Consider the following 18,677-nt stretch of genomic DNA (forward strand, 5'->3'; position numbering starts at 1 on the left):
CCATCCAAAGTTAGCTGTTATTAAATTTATGACTCTGTCACCATATAGTTCAACAAATGTTTATTGAGTACTTCTATGCCAGACACTATACTGGAAACTAGAGATAAAAGAGATAAATAAAGCATAGTATCTCTCCTGAAGGCTTGAGATCCTCAGATAGCTGGAAAACAGTAAGAAAAAAATTGTTCATTTATATCAAAGGGGCCAGAAGTAATTACATTTGTATATTAATATGATAAGTCTATAATTTACTCACTCACAGCACAAGCTCCACTTAAGTATTAGTTCTGATTTCTCCTGATAAGTATGGCTTCACATATGCCACCTCTTGAATCCAGTGTGGTATATTGATAAGCAGAACAGTAGCCTTAGGCAGCCCAAAGAATGCCATACAAGATGTCTGTGTAGACTCAGTCAGAACCTGCTTTGTATTTTGTGACTACATGAGCTTATTCAGGGTGAAGGAATCATTTTAAAATTGGGAAGCCAGAGTTGCAAACTATAACTCACACAGAATAGCTGATGTAGACATTTGTTAATTTTGACAAACTGTGCATGTTGAAATTTAAGTAATAGCATCCGGTAATTAAATAATTGTGGTCATACATTTCCAACCTCATGCATTTGCTCAATAAATGTTTGTTGAGCATCTGTTACATGCTGAAATACCCACCAGAGGATCTCTTAAGTAAACATCAGACTTAGAAGATAGGAATAATCTATACCTTGAACCAGTTTCCTGAGATATTAAAAAGGAAACTCAGCATTTGGGAGGGGAGCATCAGGCTTTCTTCAGTGGGACCAGTCATCATAGTACTTCACACAGCCATACAACAACTGTTCTCTTTTTTCTTAAGTAACATTTAAGTGCAGGAAATAAGAGTTCTACTAGAAGAGTATGAGAGCCATCAGCATAAAAGCACCATGCCCTACATAGGAATCAGTATTTCTTATAACAATCTTAGGCAGTTTCCAGAGTCCCTACAAGGGAAATGTCCAGTTTCAAATGTTACCACATTCATGGAAGCCCAAAGCCTGGCTTTCCATTATGGATTCATTTGTAATCCCTTCTATTCCATATACAAGTTACTATTCAGAAACCATTTTTACCATAAGAAATGCTGTCTTCTAACAAGTTGACCTTTTTTTTTTGGTCAAATTTCCAGAGAAACTGAGGTAGAAAGTTAACCGAAGTTCAAATTTGGCCTTAGAAATGGAGAAAGGATTTTGTTAACTTCACATAAAAGAACACACTCTTTGCAGAAAATTAGAAAACAGTAGTAAAACTAACTACAAGTCATTCTGTTCTTTATTATCGGCATGCACTGGCAATTCTAAACAATGTCAGTGATAAAATATTCCTTTCCACTGAGGCAGTCACTCTTTCAACCCCTCCTCTCTCAGCATGCTATCACACTGATGCCAGATAATATTCTGAGTACTGGAGACCACAGCAGCAAGCAAGACAGATAAAGCCCCTGCTCTTATAGAATTTATGTTCTGATGGGAGGAGGGGGATAGTCAATAAACAAACAGTGGTAAATTGTATGAATTTTTAAAGCAGAGTAAGATGATAAAGATTGCTAGTGAAAGAGGTATATGCCAGGTATATAATAATTTTATTCAATACCAATTATTCATTATATTCAATTCTATTGAATAATGTAATTATATTCAGTATAATCTATTGAAACTTATTCCATATCAACCCTTTTATTCTCTCCCTTATACAATAAAACTGGAAGCCTGAAAACACAATTTCTTAGGCCTTCTTCTCTGTGGTCCAGGTATGTTTTGCCATTGGGATGCATTAACATGATATTAGAAGGTGGGAAAAGGCAGCAGCAGTAGAATCTCCTCAACTCAGTAGCATCTCTGCTCCAGCAGCCCCGGGGACAGTGGTGACTTCTGGCAATTACTGATCTTTAGTGATATACTTTTTTTCTTTTGTTTCTCCAACTTGGCAACACACTTACAACCAATCCCATGCAGTAATTCCTCTCTTTTCCCGCTCTCTCCATTTGAAAAAGCTATAGGAGTTTTGATTTTCGTGTCTGGACCTGACGGGCAGACAGATAGAGTCCTCTGTTTTACAAAGACTAATTAGGCCTCACTGATGAGGGAAATCAGAGGGGAAATTCGAAGACATTGAAGGTACATGCCATGTGACTAGAGTTGTGTCCCCAGCAGAGGGGATGACAAACACAAAGGCCCTGGAGTATGGTGCATGCTTATCACGTTCGAGGAACAGCAATGAAGGCATTGCTGAAGAATAGTGGGAAGGTAGCAAAGTGAAAGGAGATGAAGTGGGAGAGGTAACAGAAATGAGATCCTTTTATTCTAAATAGACAGTGTTGAGGAAGTGGAACATGAAATATCTTAAATTTGCAAATGCTTCCTCTGTCTTCTATATGAATGATTTGGCATATGTGAGGGAGAAGGTGAAGGACCGAGAGGCCTGTTGAAAGGCTGTGGAAAGAGTACTCCAGCAAGAGATTTGGACCAGAATGGTAGTAGAGATGGTGAGAAGTAATCAGATCCAGAATATATTTTGAAGGTAAAATCAGCAAAAAAGATTTGCCAGAGAATTCAAAGTAGAAGATAAGAGAAAGTTAAAAGTCAAGATGAACTCTAAGGTTTTGACCTGAGCTTTGATAACTGACCTAAGGAGAGTTATCATTTACCCTGATAAGAAAGATTAGGCAGCAGAAATCAGGGCTTCTTCCTTGGAAATGTTAAGTTTGAGATACTTACGAGAATTAAGAGTAGGCAATTAAACATATTAGTCTGGAGCTTAGGAGAAAGGTTAGAATTAAAGGTACATATTTGAAAGTTATCAGCATATATATATAGTATTTTTAAATAGTACATATATATAAATATAGTATTTAAAGTCATGAGACTGCGTAAGGTCACCTAGGAAATTAGTATAAATAGAAGATAGGAGGTGTAACTTTTACACTTAGGCAGCTGTCCCTTCTTCCTCTTTCCCCAAGCTTTATATTTCCAAGTTTTATTTTCTAATTTTGACTCTTGATGACATCATCTCTCCATTCCATAAAATATATTGTTTCCCTTGAAACTGTAGATGGTAACTTACAGATCTTTAAACTGGATAGCAGTCTGCCAGCTGCCATTAGCTTCAAGAAATCAAGATTGTATGATTGTTACCTAGTTACCGAAGTACTAGCAATAAGTATTCCTTCCAGAGATGGTGAGTTTTCATATAATTTCAGTCACCTTCAGCCATAATCCATAACTCATTCATTCATTTTTATTCATCCCCCCCCACATCCTTCCCTGTCTCTCCCTCCCTCTCTGCAGCCCTCTCTCTCTTTCTCTCTCTCATGCACATACACACAGAACTAGGTGTATTTATGTCCACTATTTATTTTATTCCATCTTTTATAAATCCCTTGGCCACTCTAATAACAGGTGTTTGTACAAACAAGTTTATACTTTAGACACATAAGGTCTGTCTAAAATCTCCCTATAGTGTTCTTTGGGGGCTGCCGCAAGCAGCTGTTGCTATAAAAGTACAATCTTTAAAATCTTTGTCCCTACTAGTAAGAGAAAAAAATAAGAAGTTGGGTGTCTACTGTGACCAGTACTGCTATGTGCTTTATGATTAAAGCAACACTATGAGGTCAATACAACTACCCTTCATTTTATGTAAGAGAAAATTGAAGCTCAAAAACAAAGCAACTTACCCAACATCATATATTTCATCCAAGTGATTAAGCCTGGTTTCACACCTGTCTTTTGCTGTAATGACCTTTTTCCACTATTCCACAATGCTTCCCAATTCCTTAAATTTCATTTCCCCAACTTTTTAATGGAAGTCTCTGAAACCTATCAGGTTAGATTTACCGACTCTGCGACCCCGTGAACTGTAGCCCACCAAGCTCCTCTGTCCATGGGATTCTCCAGGCAAGAATACTGGAGTGGGTTGCCATTTCCTTCTCCACTATTTTTCTTTTAGCCACACTTTATTTCTTGTCCAGATTAAATACCATGACTCACCACTTGGAAGTTGCCCTCTCTAACACTTCAGATAGCTTCACTCCTTCAATTTATTCCTTTGCTTACTATGGTGAAACCCAAAATGAATGACTCCTTTCTCCACTTTCTCCATTTTTGTTCCCAAGCAGAAAAACAGTACTGAATAAAATTCATAGAACTATGATTACCTGAACAACTACAAATTACTGGCATTTAGTGGCAACCTGGAACTTAAAGTTGTTCAGTAATTCTGATGTAACTGTCTTGTTGGTTTTCTAGCACATTCTTTCAGATCCAGTATGATAGTTCATTCATACATTCTACCCCCTCTTCAAACCTCAGCAGCAGCCCTGCTTTCAGCTCTTGGCAGATAATCTCACTACCTTCGTGGGGAAAGGTGAAGCTTAAAAATAAATATATCTGTGAAACTGAGCACTATGAGGGCTCCCCCTTCTTCCCGTCTCATTACCTCAAAAATTTCCCCATTCCTTTAACTATATTCCTTTCTTTCAATCTAAAAAGAAGAGGTACTTCTCCTTCCTAAGAGCAATACTTCTACTTTTAAGCCTACTTTTTCGCACCTTCCTCAGAACTTTGATCGCTAAATTATTTCCTGTGTCTTCTGGGTTCTCTATTTTCTCTCTAGTGGTTCATCCTCCTGCATCCAAATAGACAAAGATTACCACTATCACAAGAGAACCTATATTTAAACACCACTTTTCCTCACTGAGCTACTGCATAGTCACCTCCTATCTGCTACTAGGTTTGTTGAAAGAGAGGTCAGCAATACTGCCTTTCCTTCCTTACTCTCCACTCTCTACTCAGACTCCCAAATCTCATTCAGTTCAGTTCAGTTCAGTCGCTCAGTCTTGTCCAACTCTTTGCGACCCCATGAATTGCAGCACGCCAGGCCTCCCTGTCCATCACCAACTGCCGGAGTTCACTCAGACTCACGTCCATCGAGTTGGTGATGCCATCCAGCCATCTCATCCTCTGTCATCCCCTTCTCCTCCTGCCCCCAATCCCTTCCAGCATCAGAGTCTTTTTCCAATGAGTCAACTCTTCACATGAGGTGGCCAAAGTACTGGAGTTTCAGTTTTAGCATCATTCCTTCCAAATAACACCCAGGGCTGGTCTCCTTTAGACTCCCATTAGTATAAAAACTGCTTTCCTGAGTATACTCATCACCTCCTAACCTCCAAAACCTGCTCTGATATTCATCCTCCTTACCATGTATATATCATTTGACATCAGACACATTCCTCACCCACCACCTGGAAACTACTTCATTCCTAGTGCTCTATGACAGTTCTCTCTTGATATCCTGACAACTACTTTTTATCCTCATTATGCCTTTCTCCATTCCCTACTTGGAAAATTCCCTTAAGATGCTGTTCTCTGCTGTGTCCTCCACTCTCTCCAGATTCTCCCTTAGACTTTTCTTCTCATGCCAAATATGTGCAGGCGGCTTCTCATATCTAAAGCCCTTATTTTAACCTCTTTTGTAAATGCAAGCCTTCATTTACAACTTCCTTTGGATATTTCCACCTCATATTCCTTGGACAGCAAGGAGATCAAACTAGTCAATCCTCAAGGAAATCAACCCTGAATATTCATTGGAAGAACTGATGCTGAAGCTGAAGCTCCAATATTCTAGCCACCTGATGTGAAGAGCCGACTCACTGGAAAAGACTCTGATACTGGGAAAGATTGGGAGCAGGAGGAGAAGAGGACAACAGAGGGTGAGATGGCTGGATGGCATCATCAACTCAATGGACGAGTTTGAGTAGACTCCAGGAAATAAGGACAGGGAAGCCTGGCATGCTGCAGTCCACGGGGCTAGAAAGAGTCGGGCATGACTTAGTGAGTGAACAACAATCTCATCTTCCACCATTGCCTAATCTCACTCATCACTTTTCCCTTCCTACTATAAAGCGTGGGGTACTTCCTTCCTGACTTACCCCTCCTTTTTTTTAATGTGTTGTTGTTTAATTATTTACTTAAATTTTTGTTGGGGTATAACTTGCTTTACAAAGTGGTATTAGTTTCTACTGTTTTTTAAAGGCATCATTCTTCCCTAAAATGTTTATTACCAAGGTCATCAGTGACATTTTTTTCATTTTTAATTATGATAAAATACACATAACAAAACGTTTACCATGTGAACTATTTTTAAATGTATTTTGTTGTTGTTCAGTCACTAAGTCATTGACTTTTGATAATTAATTTTTCCTAAAGAGGAAAAAAGAAAGAAATGATATGTAAGGGAGCTGTGTGCAATGGATGTGGAAATAGTGACTGACATATAGAAGTCTAATATCTTCCCTGTGTTAAGACGAGAAAAGTCTTAGATGCAGACAACTCCATTTCAGTACATTAAAAAAAGAGAAAGTAAATCATGATAACAGTCTTGGGCCCCTTGACAATTCCATCAAGACCATAGGGTTAAATCTCTGAAGAACAGAAACAAAGAGGGAGGTCTCTTAAAATAAGTGATTTCTCTTTGACAAATAAGACAGAGAACTTCCTCCTGAGGGTTTAACAAAAGAGATTTCAAATGTTTTGGTTTTTTACTTAAATTTAATTTTGAAGCAATGTATAACAATAAAAATGATAATCACTGAATATTCAGAATAATATTCATCCTCTGTTCTAAAAGTACTTTCAGACTGTCCACTTAAAAAATAGTCACAATGGAGTTACCTTTTATTGGGTGAGAATTTTTAGGACTTCAAGCCCAGGAGACAGTGTCTCAAGTAACCTTGAGAGAACTGCTCCAAGGAAGGGGGGCGGGTCAGGTTATATAGAAATTTGCAACAAAGAGCAGGTACTCTGATCATCCAGAAAAACATCTACTTCTGCTTCATTGACTACACTAAAGCCTTTGACTGTGTGAATCACAACAAACTGGAAAATTCTTAAAAAGATGGGAATACCAGACCACCTTACCTGCCTCCTGAGAAACCTGTATGCAGGTCAAGAAGCAACAGTTAGAACTGGACATGGAACAAAGGACTGGTTCAAAATTGGGAAAGGAGTATGTCCAGGCTGTATATTGTCACCCTGCTTATTTAACTTAAATACAGAGTACATCATATGAAATGCCATGCTGGATGAATCCCAAACTGGAATCAAGATTGCCAGGAGAAATATCAACAACCTCAGATACCACTCTAATGGAAGAAAGTGAAGAGGAACTAAAGAGCCTCTGGAAGAGAGTGAAAGAGGAGAGTGAAAAAGCTGGCTTAAATCTCAGCATTCAAAAAAATGAAGATCATGGCATCCTGCCTCATCACCTCATGACAGATAGATGGGGAAACAATGGAAACAGTGACAGTCTTTATTTTCTTGGGCTCCAAAATCACTGCAGTGATTATAGCCATGAAATTAAAACGCTCCTTGGAAGAAAAGTTATGACAAACCTAGACAGCATATTAGAAAGGAGATTCATCACTTTGCTTACAAAGGTCCATCTAGTCAAAATTATGGTTTTTCCAGTAGTCGTGTACGGATGTGAGAGCTGAACTATAAAGTAGGCTGAGCGTTGAAAAATTGATGTTTTCCACTTGTGGTGCTGGAGAAGGCTCTGGAGAGTCCCTTGGAGACTCAAGGAGCTCAAACTAGTCAATCCTAAAGGAAATCAACCCTGAATAGTGCTTTGGCCACCTGATACAAAAAGCTGACTCATTGGAAAACACTCTGATGCTGGGAAAGATTGAGGGCAGGAGGAGAAGGGGGCGACAGAAGATGAGATAGTTGGATGGCATCACCGACTCAGTGAACATGAGTTTGGGTACTCCGGGAGTTGGTGATGGACAGGGAAGCCTGGCATGCTGCAGTCCGTGGGTTCACAAAGAGTAGGACACAACTGAGCGACTGAACTGAATGGGAGCACAAAACTTTCCATATATGGTTCTAGGTTCTTTGGCTGGTCTAATAATTAAATTGACAGATTACTGGAGAAATATTAATCTTGTACATATAGGAATCCCATAAAAATATGAGACTTAAAAGCAGTCATGCAATTGAGGTTTGTATGCCAATCGGAGCTGAGAAAGGGAAAGGCCCTGGGACGTCAAAGCAGGAGAAGGGCAGTTCACAGGAAGATGAGAAGAGCAGATGTTTTGTAATCAGTCGTTCGCCCTGCCATACAGGTAGGTCTTTCAGGTGAAAAATTTTCTCCTGGTAATGGCTCTTTTTCTGGGCCAGGTCCCCTATCTAATTTCTTAGGCAGTCAAGGAAATCATAAAAGTTTTTGTTGAGTCTGCTATGGTTTGATTGCCTACAGCTCAAAATAATCCACGTACCAAAGAGGTTCATTTGGAGGTGGCATATTCTGTTCCCCTTCTAAACAAAATAAATTTCAGCTAACTTTGAGAGCTCAACAAAAAAGGATCAGTGCGTGCTACTTCACTTCAGTCATGTCTGACTTTTTGTGACCTCATGGAACTGTAGCCCACCAGGCTTCTCTAGGGGTTCTCCAGGCAAGAATACTGTAGTGAGTTACCATTTCTTTCTCGGGGGGTCTTCCAGGCCCAGGGATTGAACCATGTCTCATGTCTCCTGCATGGGCAGGTGGGTTCTTTTCCACTAGCACCACCTGGGAAGCCCTCTACTTGTAACTTCATCACTAAGTTATCTGGAATGTGCTGCTGCTCCTCTCTGGTATTCCTGCCGCACTGTCTATAAAATGAGTCTTCCAGGCTGGACAGGCTCCCAGCTCTAATGCAGTGTCACTAGTTCTAAACAGCCCCACCCAAATCTTACAATGAAATCTTCCAACCACCTTTATTTTCTGGAAACCAGCATCTGTGAGAACTTTTCCATAGCTCAAAATTTAACCATCTTCCTATTTTTCCTGAGCTTTCTTGCTTTGTGAATGACCCTTTCAGGATCCCAAGAATAAAGCTGTCACCAAAGCTTGAAGGAGATAAAAAGCAACAGCAGTTTAAGAGAGTAAGCTCCAGGAGTTGGTGATGAACAGGGAAGGCTGGAGAGCTACAGTCCGTGGGGTTGCAGAGTCAGGCACAACTGAGCAACTGAACTGACTGGCCTGCCTGCCTGAGTACAAGAGGAGAAGAAATTTGTGGGCTCTTTCGCCTTCCTCTCCTTAGTTTAACTTCTGACCAGTTTAAATATTTGTTATACTTTTCCTGGAAACTTGAAAAGTTGAATTTGGAATCCAGTCAAGGAGAGAAAAAAGGATCAGAGCTTAGTGTAAATGCTGGACTTACCATCATAGATAACAACTTCCCCAAACACAGAGACTCAGAAGACCTCAGTGATGTGCAATTTAACCAAAATGAGAATACTGGTGGCATGGGGTCTTCCCTAAGTGTGGTGGGGACTTCATGACTATCATGATCCTAGTACAGGGAAACCTGCTGATCATACAAAGCTGGGTATATTAAATTTCTGAACAAGGGAGAGCATCACCTTGATAGAGTGCTGAGTTTTCCAAATTTGCTGGCGTATTGAGTGCAGCACTTTCACAGCATCATCTTTCAGAATTTGAAATAGCTCAGCTGGAATTCCATCACCTCCACATAGCTATAGTTTGTTCATAGTGATGCTTCCTAAGGCCCACTTGACTTCACATTCCGGGATGTTTGGCTCTAGGCGAGTGATCACACCATCGTGCTGGGTCATGAAGATCTTTTCTGTACAGTTCTTCTGTGTATTCTTGCCACCTCTTTTTAATATCTTCTGTTTCTGTTAGGTCCATACCATTTCTGTCCTTTATTGAGCCCATCTTTGCATGAAATGTTCCCTTGGTATCTCTGATTTTCTTGAAGAGATCTCTAGTCGTTCCCATTCTATTGTTTTCCTTTCTTTGCATTGATCACTGAGGAAGGCTTTCTTATCTCTGCTTGCTATTCTTTGGAACTCTGCATTCAAATGGGTATATCTTTCCTTTTCTCCTTTGCTTTTCACTTCTCTTCTGTTCACAGCTATTTGTAATGCCTCCTCAGACAGCCATTTTGCTTTTTTGCATTTCTTTTTCTTGGGGATGGTCTTGATCCCTGTCGCCTATACAGTGTCACGAACCTCCGTCCATAGTTCATCGGCACTCTGTCTATCAGATCTAGTCCCTTAAATCTATTTCTCACTTCCACTGTATAATCATAAGGGGTTTGATTTAGGTCACACCTGAATGGTCTAGTGGTTTTCCCTACTTTTCTTCAATTTAAGTCTGAATTTGGCAATAAGGAGTTCATGATTTGAGCCACAGTCAGCTCCCAGGGTTGTTTTTGCTGACTGTATAGAGCTTCTCCATCTTCAGCTGCAAAGAATATAATCAATCTGATTTCAGTGTTGGCCATCTGGTGATGTCCATGTGTAGAGTCTTCTCTTGTGTTGTTGGAAGAGGGTGTTTGCTATGACCAGTGCATTCTCTTGGCAAAACTCTATTAGCCTTTGCCCTGCTTCCTTCTGTACTCCAAGGCCAAATTTGCCTGTTACTCCAGGTGTTTCTTGACTTCCTACTTTTGCATTCCAGTCCCCTATAATGAAAAGGACATCTTTTTTGGGTGTTAGTTCTAAAAGGTCTTGTAGATCTTCATAGAACCGTTCAGCTGCTTGAGCGTTACTGGTCAGGGCATAGACTTGGATTACTGTGATACTGAATGGTTTGCCTTGGAAACGAACAGAGATCGTTCTGTCTTTTTTGAGGTTGCATCCAAGTACTGCATTTTGGACTCTTGTTGACTATGATGGCTACTCCATTTCTCCTGAGGGATTCCTGCCTGCAGTAGTAGATATAATGGACATCTGAGTTAAATTCACCCATCCCAGTCCATTTTAGTTCGCTGATTCCTAGAATGTCAACGTTCACTCTTGCCATCTCCTATTTGACCACTTCCAATTTGCCTTGATTCATGGACATAACATTCCAGGTTCCTGTGCAATATTGCTCTTTACAGCATCGGACCTTGCTTCTATCACCAGTCCCATCCACAACTGGCTGTTATTTTTGTTTTGGCTCCATCCCTTCATTCTTTCTGGAGTTATTTCTCTACTGATCTCCAGTAGCATATTGGGCACCTACCAACCTGGGGAGTTCCTCTTTCAGTGTCCTATCTTTTTGCCTTTTCATACTGTTCATGGGGTTCTCAAGGCAAGAATACTGAAGTGGTTTGCCATTCCCTTCTACAGTGGGCCACATTCTGTCAGACCGCTCCACCATGACCCGTCCGTCTTGGGTGGCTTAGTTTCACTGAGTTAGACAAGGCTGTGGTCCATGTGATCAGTTTGGCTAGTTTTCTGTGATTGTGGTTTCAGTCTGTCTGCCCTCTGATGCCCTCTCTCAGCGCCTGTGGTCTTGCTTGGGTTTCTCTTACCTTGGACGTGGGGTATCTCCTCTCAGCAGCTCCTGCGCCACACCCTCAAAAGGATACTTAAAGGATTTTCAGGACTGGGATTGGTCATGGGGTGGTTTTAAGGTAGTTTCTAAATGTGGTCTAGGCAGAGACTGATCACATTTTGTAAAGTAGCTAAGTTGCTGAAACAGCTTCATTTTTTCTTTGGAGTAAGAGTCCATATGGAGTTACCATTGTCTCTATTTGTCCATGATATTATAGGAATATATAGGTCTGAATAAGCTTGTGTTGTAACAATTTGACTTAAGATAGTTTGTGTTAAATATCATGGTTTGGTATAGTTTGCCTGTTTTGCAAGTTGATGTATCTATTTTATCTCTCAAAAAGAAAGTTTGTTGGCAAGATAGCCAATTATAAGGCTTTTGAAGAAATTCAGATATATTGAATACCTGAAATTCAGACGAATGGGGAGTTGATAAGAGAGTGAATGGAAACCTAGGGTCATTGAGGAATGGAGTAAGGATTAAGGATTGAAACCTTTGGGAAGATAGTAGACTACAAAGGAAAAAAAAAGGTTAAATGTTTGAAAGCTGGAAATACAATGGCACCATTGACGGTAACAGAAACAGGAAATTGAAATTTGGCATTTGGCAGATAAGAAAGTAATAAGATATGAAGATAATGGGTTATCTTTTTTACTTTCTATGGTAGTTTTTCTTTTGTATTTTAACTATAGTAAGTTTCAAGCATCATTCTAGAGATGACCAGAAGATGTTAGAAAATTAGATTTCATTTTAACGAGGAATATTGTGAATTTATTCTAGTGTATGCAACCTTATAATCTTTCATTCAATTCTGTGTATTTTCTTTGAAAATGCTTAAAATGCACTGGAAATCCCACACTCTCATTTAACTAGCTAATATTTCATTATGTCAGTTTTACAGACAAACAGCCAGTGATCTCTAATTGTTCTATTATTTCTGGAACTTTGTGCAGCAAAATAACAGAGAGGAACATGAATGGCAAAGAAAATGCCCTATTAACAGGGAAATCTTATTCCTTAGTTGGTGGTCAGTATCCTTTGTGAAAAAAATCTTTTCTCTCCATTGGAACTTGTCTGATTAATGCAGTTAAAAAGCTGTAAGTCTTGGCCTTTATAAAATTATAATAAGTTCAATAACTATGTGTTAATTAAGATCAGAAAATCAACCTATATTAGTACTGCAATAGCTCTTTCCCAGCTCTGCCAGTGACAAAGGATACAAGTGGGTTGCAGTGTCACATGGCATCTGATTAAGTTAGATTAGTACAGGATTTGAAGGGAAGTCTCCCAGGTGGCAGTGAATAAGATGATCAAAGTTTTTCTCCAGATATTTTAAGGGGACAGTTGGTTGAAAAGCTACTACTTTTCCAACATAAAGCCAAAAGTCCAGCCACATGGTATCACTATAATGAGTCAGAAGGAAAGACTGAAGGGGCTTGAGGTTACTGCTTGGCAGTACTGATATAGAAAGTCCTTGATATTAACCATATTAACAGCCTAAGTGTCTGAAGTATGCAGGCTTGTCTTCAGCCTCCTAAGATAATATTCCAGGTTTTCTCGCTTCAAAGATGTACTTTTTTTTTCATTTTCTAATTTTCTGAAATCAAAGTACATCTTAAAATTGTATAAAGTTGCATGTTGAGTGTATGTGCGTGTGTTAAGGACCTCCTCCTCTTCAGTATTTTATAATCTAATGTAAATCTATGTTCACATTGTCAACTGATTCCATCTATACTAGCAAGTAGAAGTAACAATATTAAGGACAATTGGAACTAGGTACTTTTTCAATATTATATATAATAAAGAAAGGACAGAGAATTGCATTTATTTTCTGTTTGTCTATATTAACTGAGTGTTCATTATCTCAGTCCTAATAGCTGCCTTTCAAGGTAGTTATTATTATTACTGTGTATTATAAATGGGAATATTATGGCATAACATATTTGGGCAGTTTGAATTTGAACCTCACCTGAATAAGGTAGACTCTTGCTACTGTGCCACACTGCCTCACTAGGACACCCTGACATAAAAGAAACTTCTTATAATTTTCTTTTTTGACATATAATTGTAGATATTAAATCGCTAAAGGGTGATTCAGTTCAAAGTCATGGAATTGTGAGTGTGTGCAGTTAAGTATTACTTGTGTAAGTTTGCTAATAGAGACAAAATATCTGGCTCTGTCTCCTTCAAATAAGTTTAACTTTTTCAGTATTACTGATCCCGCTTCAAAAAAGATATACAAAAGCTTGAAAGAAAAGATAAAATATCAGTCTCTTCAGACTTGAGAATATCATGTCTCTACGTTAAGTATTCTCAGTGAAAGATTAGAAAATAATAGTGAAAGAGAAAATAGAAAGTTTGTTGTTGTGTGTGTTTTGTTTTTGTTTTCAGTTTGACCCAGTAAAACAGCCAGTGGGAAGGCCACTATCTGCAGAGCACTATGTTGTCAAATTATAACCAAAGCTGGTGTGATATGTGGCCTACTACTTAGTCACTTGAATTTCTGCATGTTTTTTAATTCTGGAGAAATGTTTTCTCATTCTCCTGGCTTTCACTATTTACCAAAGATCCTTTGAGCATTTATCTTTCTTGTGCCAGACAATGTTGTAGGTGCTAGATATGCTAAACTCTGTTTATTAGATCTATTTTTTTTTTTCCATTAACAATAGGCAGTATTATCCTAAGAAAATAATTTGTGGTGATTTTTTTGGCTTTGTAGTTGCTAAATCCTGAAGATGACCTCTTACCAGGAAAGATTCGAGACAGCAATCGTTCAACCCTCTTAGCAACAATTCAGGAACATGGTTACCCCACAATCAACTTGGGAATTGTGGGAGACAAGTAAGTATTGGATTTTATTTTGAAGTTGTTGTGGTACAAATACAAATTTGGGGGATACTAACTAGGTGAGATTGTTGCTAAAGAGAAAGGGATTTAATACCATAATTTCCACTTATTTCATTCTTCAAAAGCCAAAGATTTGTGGAGGTGTCTATTTCCTTTAGTGGTAGACATTTTTCTGGAAAGCCTTTTACAACCAGAGGAATACGTTGCTCTGCTATGGGTGCTCTTCCTATTCACACTTTTACTAGTTTCAAGAAAGATAAGGAAGATACAGGTGAGATGAGTAAGAGAGAAATGTCAAAATTAGCACTAACTGATGCTTTGAAGTTTAAGTACAGTTATTTTCTAGGACTTTTGTATTGATTTTTGTATTCTTGTACAACTTGAGTTTCTCCAGGCTTCACCCACCTGTTAGTACAAAGGGAGGAACATTGACTATAATTGCCCATCTCCAAGAGCACATTACCCCCATTTACTCAATTAACTCAGCTGTCTGCTAAATTCCCCACGTATTTCTCTAAATCTCCAACTGCATCTCACTTGTGATCAAAAACAAGTCTGCTCTTCCTGAGCAGCCCCTTCTATGCAACATGCCACCTTTCACCAGGCGCTGTTTCCAGTTCACAAGAGGTGTGCCTGCCCTTAGTAACCCTCAAATATCAGCCTGCTAGAGGCAAAGGTAGGTGACAGATCTGAGTGACGGATACCCTGATGTATTTGTCACCCATAACTGCCTCTTGCTGTCTTATCACCACCTTGTCACTAAGAAAAGCTCATTATGCCTGACTCCTTCTTCTGTAACGATGAGTGCTTTCCCAAGACTCAAATGTGCTTTTGAAGAAGCTCTGCCCTACCATTCCACAAGGTATGTTCAGACACCTATAAACCGGACACAGTGTAGTCCAAACCTAACACACAGCATCTTGCCAATAACCTGAAAGGTAATAGTTTTTAATGTTAATCTCACCTTTTAAAGTTCTCTTCTTACCTCTTGATTTTTTCTTTCTCTGAGAATACTGGAGTAGAGGCTGTTAGACATATCTTCAAACATTTTTTTAATTCACTATTTATAATTACCTGAAAGTTTTGTGCTAGAGAAGTCCACAGGTAAGTAAACAGCCAACTTAGAACCCATGCTGGTAAAGTCAGTACTACAGATCACCAGTATTAACTTGACTCGGACTCCCTAGCCCTGGGAAGGGAAAGAAAGAACCCACTGAAAAGACAAGGAGTGGGTTAAATTTGGACCTGACCAGTAACTTGTCTTTTTTTTCTAATTTAAGATTTTTAAGATAACACTTATTTCTTAAAAGTTAACGTGCGTAATAGGAAACCAAAAAAATGCAAAAAGCGAAGTCATTCATAATCACAGGCAGTTTACCATTTGATGTGTCATCCTAGGTTAATTTGTGCATTGCACAGCTAAGCATCCATTTTTATGGAAGTATGATCATACAGTTATGTATCATGCTGTTTCACACATCAGGAATGTTTACTGTTTCAAAGTCCCAAAGCTATAATACACTGTACCAACTCAGTCTGGAAGGAAAAAAAATATACAATCCTGCCTTCTTGGTGACAAAAATTTCAGAAAAGATAAAAATGGCAACAGTCCTCTAGATAAAGATATTGGCAGAGTTATGATTAAAATACTACATTCCCTAATGTTCAATTAAAAGTAAGACATAAAGCAACAGCATTCACCAAGGATAATACTTCTAAGAGGATTCAGCATTATCTGTTGTAAACTATTAAAGAAATATGTTTCCTTTGAATACTTAACAGTGCATTCCTATTGTACAATCAACAGATGCACACACATGGATGGTTATCATCAAAATATAAATATGCATACATCCCTTCCTTTATACTTCCTTCTGCCCCTCTGCTGCCAGCCTAAGTTAGCAAGTCCTAACATACATTTCTCAGAGACAGTCATATAAATTTCAGGCATCTAAAAATTATCCTGATGCAGACACACCTTTAAAGATGACAAAAATTAATTTCTGAAAAGAAATAGGATGAATCCAGGAGTTCCAGCAGCACAGAGCAGGCCTGAAGTTCTAAGAAACAGACTCACCAGATTTTGAATTTGTTTCCTACCCATTGCTGGCTCTGCCCCTGCCACCAAGTGTGTTCATGAGCTCTAAGAACTATCATTAGGTAAAAGGTGCTTTTTGTTTGTGTGTATCGTTTTTAGCTTAAGCTGTTCTAGACTATAATTCTCTTCATTCTCTCTTCCTAATGTACTTTTGTATTAAAAAGGAAGTAACTTGATATATATACTACATGCTGCATTGTCTTTCTATGAAAGCCAAAACACCATTAAAAGGTTACTGTGTTGTTAAGCTAATATTTGATTGTCTGGGGCTAATTGTTGACTTGCTATAGACGTTTCCCAATAATTAATGTACCTTGAAAACAGCATATAAAGAACAACAAAACTATAAGCAAGATATAGGCAATTCTGAGAATAAGCAGATCTTTAGTGTATTCTTTTCTTGGATTGTATACCTTACATAAAACTGAGAACAGTTTTTTAAAGTACAATTGATGCAAATCTAAACTTCTTCAGCCTTAGAGTGCTATATTGAAAAATCCCAGAGTAAATGGTTTAAAATGCAGAGGTGGAATGTGGGAGGAAAGAATTTATAACTGTTCAGATGGAAATCTTTGCTGGGAATTTAGCAGAGGAAACAAGGTACATTTAATCTGTAGCCTGTTGATATTCTGTGAAGGTTGCCTCCCTCTTCATCCTTCTCTTTCCTGTATAAGACATTTGCTTATGAAACAAAGGTTGTTATACAGAAGCCTTTGTGTGAAACTCTCCAGGGAAATAAGCAGGGTCTTGGGAGAAACTACCCTATGTTTAAAGCAGGGAGAGAAATAACTCAAAATGTCAGCAAGCACAGAACCGTTACTCAGCTAAGCAGATAAGAGTAGGGAGTAAGAGTACTATTCTTATTACTTTCAAAAGGTTTCAGTCTGGGTTTAAATTCTACATGATTAGATTTCTCAGCTCTTATTCTTATCACCTTTCATAACTTTAATAGTAAATGTTAAAATTGAAGAATAATACTCTATAAAACATTTGTTGTTTGTGGTCTTTTTAATAATAGCTATTGTGACAAGTGTGAAGCAACATTTCACTGTGACTCTGATAGATTAGTGATATTGAGCATCTTCTCATGTGCCTATTGGCCACGTGTATGAAAAAGATGAATTTTTAAACCCAGAGATGTTAATTGAACTTTCCCAGCATTATACAAGTGAGTGGCAGAGGTGAAAATGAAATATAAATTTCTTGAAATTAACTATCATTATGAAGACAAGAGAATAAATATAAATATGTCAAAACAAGCATCATATAGGTTGGAATGGTCTGCAAGAGTTTTAAAAAGGTGCATTTTTAGCTAGAACAGAAAGGATGAATAGGATTTGTATAGTTAGGAAGAATGTGTTAACCAAGTAGGAAATAGGGAATGAACAAAAATAGAGAAGTAGAAATGAACAACTTAGGTCAGAACAGACTGTTTAAAATAGGGGGTTTAGGAAGAAGGATACATGTAAATTTGATAGAAATTTGAGGCCAAATTTTGAAAGGATCTGCAATCCAGGCAAAACTACCGAAGTTGCTTAAATGTACAGCTTTTTTTAAAGCAGAATTGACATAATAAATAATTCTTTTGGAAAGATAATTTAACCAGGTGTTATCACATGGACTAAAGTTGGAGACCTATTAGAAATACGAACAACAGTTTATTTCTTGTTCAGTTCAGAAGTACTGATTGTGAATCTTCACAAATCATCTAGAGAGCTTACTAAACATGATGATTCTGATACAGCAAAACTGGAGTGGGCCAAGATTTAGCATTTCTAACAAGCTCATAAGATATCAAGCCGCTGGTCCATGGGTCGCAGGAAGTAATAAGAATGCGGTATATTTAGTCACGTGTCAGGGCTTCCTTGGTGGCTCCTGTAAAGAATCTGTTCACAGTGCAGGGGACCGCCTGCAATGCAAGAGATGCAGGTTCCACCCCTGGGTCAGGAAGATCCCCTGGAGAAGGAAATGGCAACCCACTCCAGGATTCTTGCCTGGGGAATCCCATGGACAGAGGAGGAGCCTGCTGGGCTACAGTCCATGGAATTGTAAGAGTCAGATACAACTTAGTGAGTAATCACCGCCACTACAAAGCCTCATTGAAATGGTATGTGTCTACTCTATAAACACAAATAAAATGCTTGCAAAGCCCATTTATTAGGTCTGTCACAGTCTTACATCCCTCTCTAGCAATACACCATTTCAGCTTCTTCATTCTCTATTAGTAGTTTATCCTTTCTTGGTTTTGGCAGCATCTCTTCTGTGCTGATTTCCAAGTATAAGTGTCAACCGTGGCTCACCCTTGACTATCTTTCCTTCTAATTCTTTATGCTGACTCCCAAATCTGATCTCTCTCTTAAGCTCTAT

General features: G+C 38.6%; 1 protein-coding gene across 3 annotated transcripts in view; it reads left to right on the forward strand.

Moving 5' to 3' along the window:
* Nucleotides 1-18,677, forward strand: part of GPHN (gephyrin) — a 547,726-nt gene that overhangs the window by 481,385 nt on the left and 47,664 nt on the right. For all 3 annotated transcript variants that reach the window (XM_052647154.1, XM_052647155.1, XM_052647156.1), the window contains one exon: nt 14,085-14,206. In XM_052647154.1, the coding sequence (XP_052503114.1) occupies nt 14,085-14,206 (122 nt within the window). The remainder of the gene's footprint in view (nt 1-14,084; nt 14,207-18,677) is intronic.

Source organism: Budorcas taxicolor, chromosome 10 (assembly GCF_023091745.1).
Source record: "Budorcas taxicolor isolate Tak-1 chromosome 10, Takin1.1, whole genome shotgun sequence".
NCBI classification, from domain to species: domain Eukaryota; kingdom Metazoa; phylum Chordata; class Mammalia; order Artiodactyla; family Bovidae; genus Budorcas; species Budorcas taxicolor.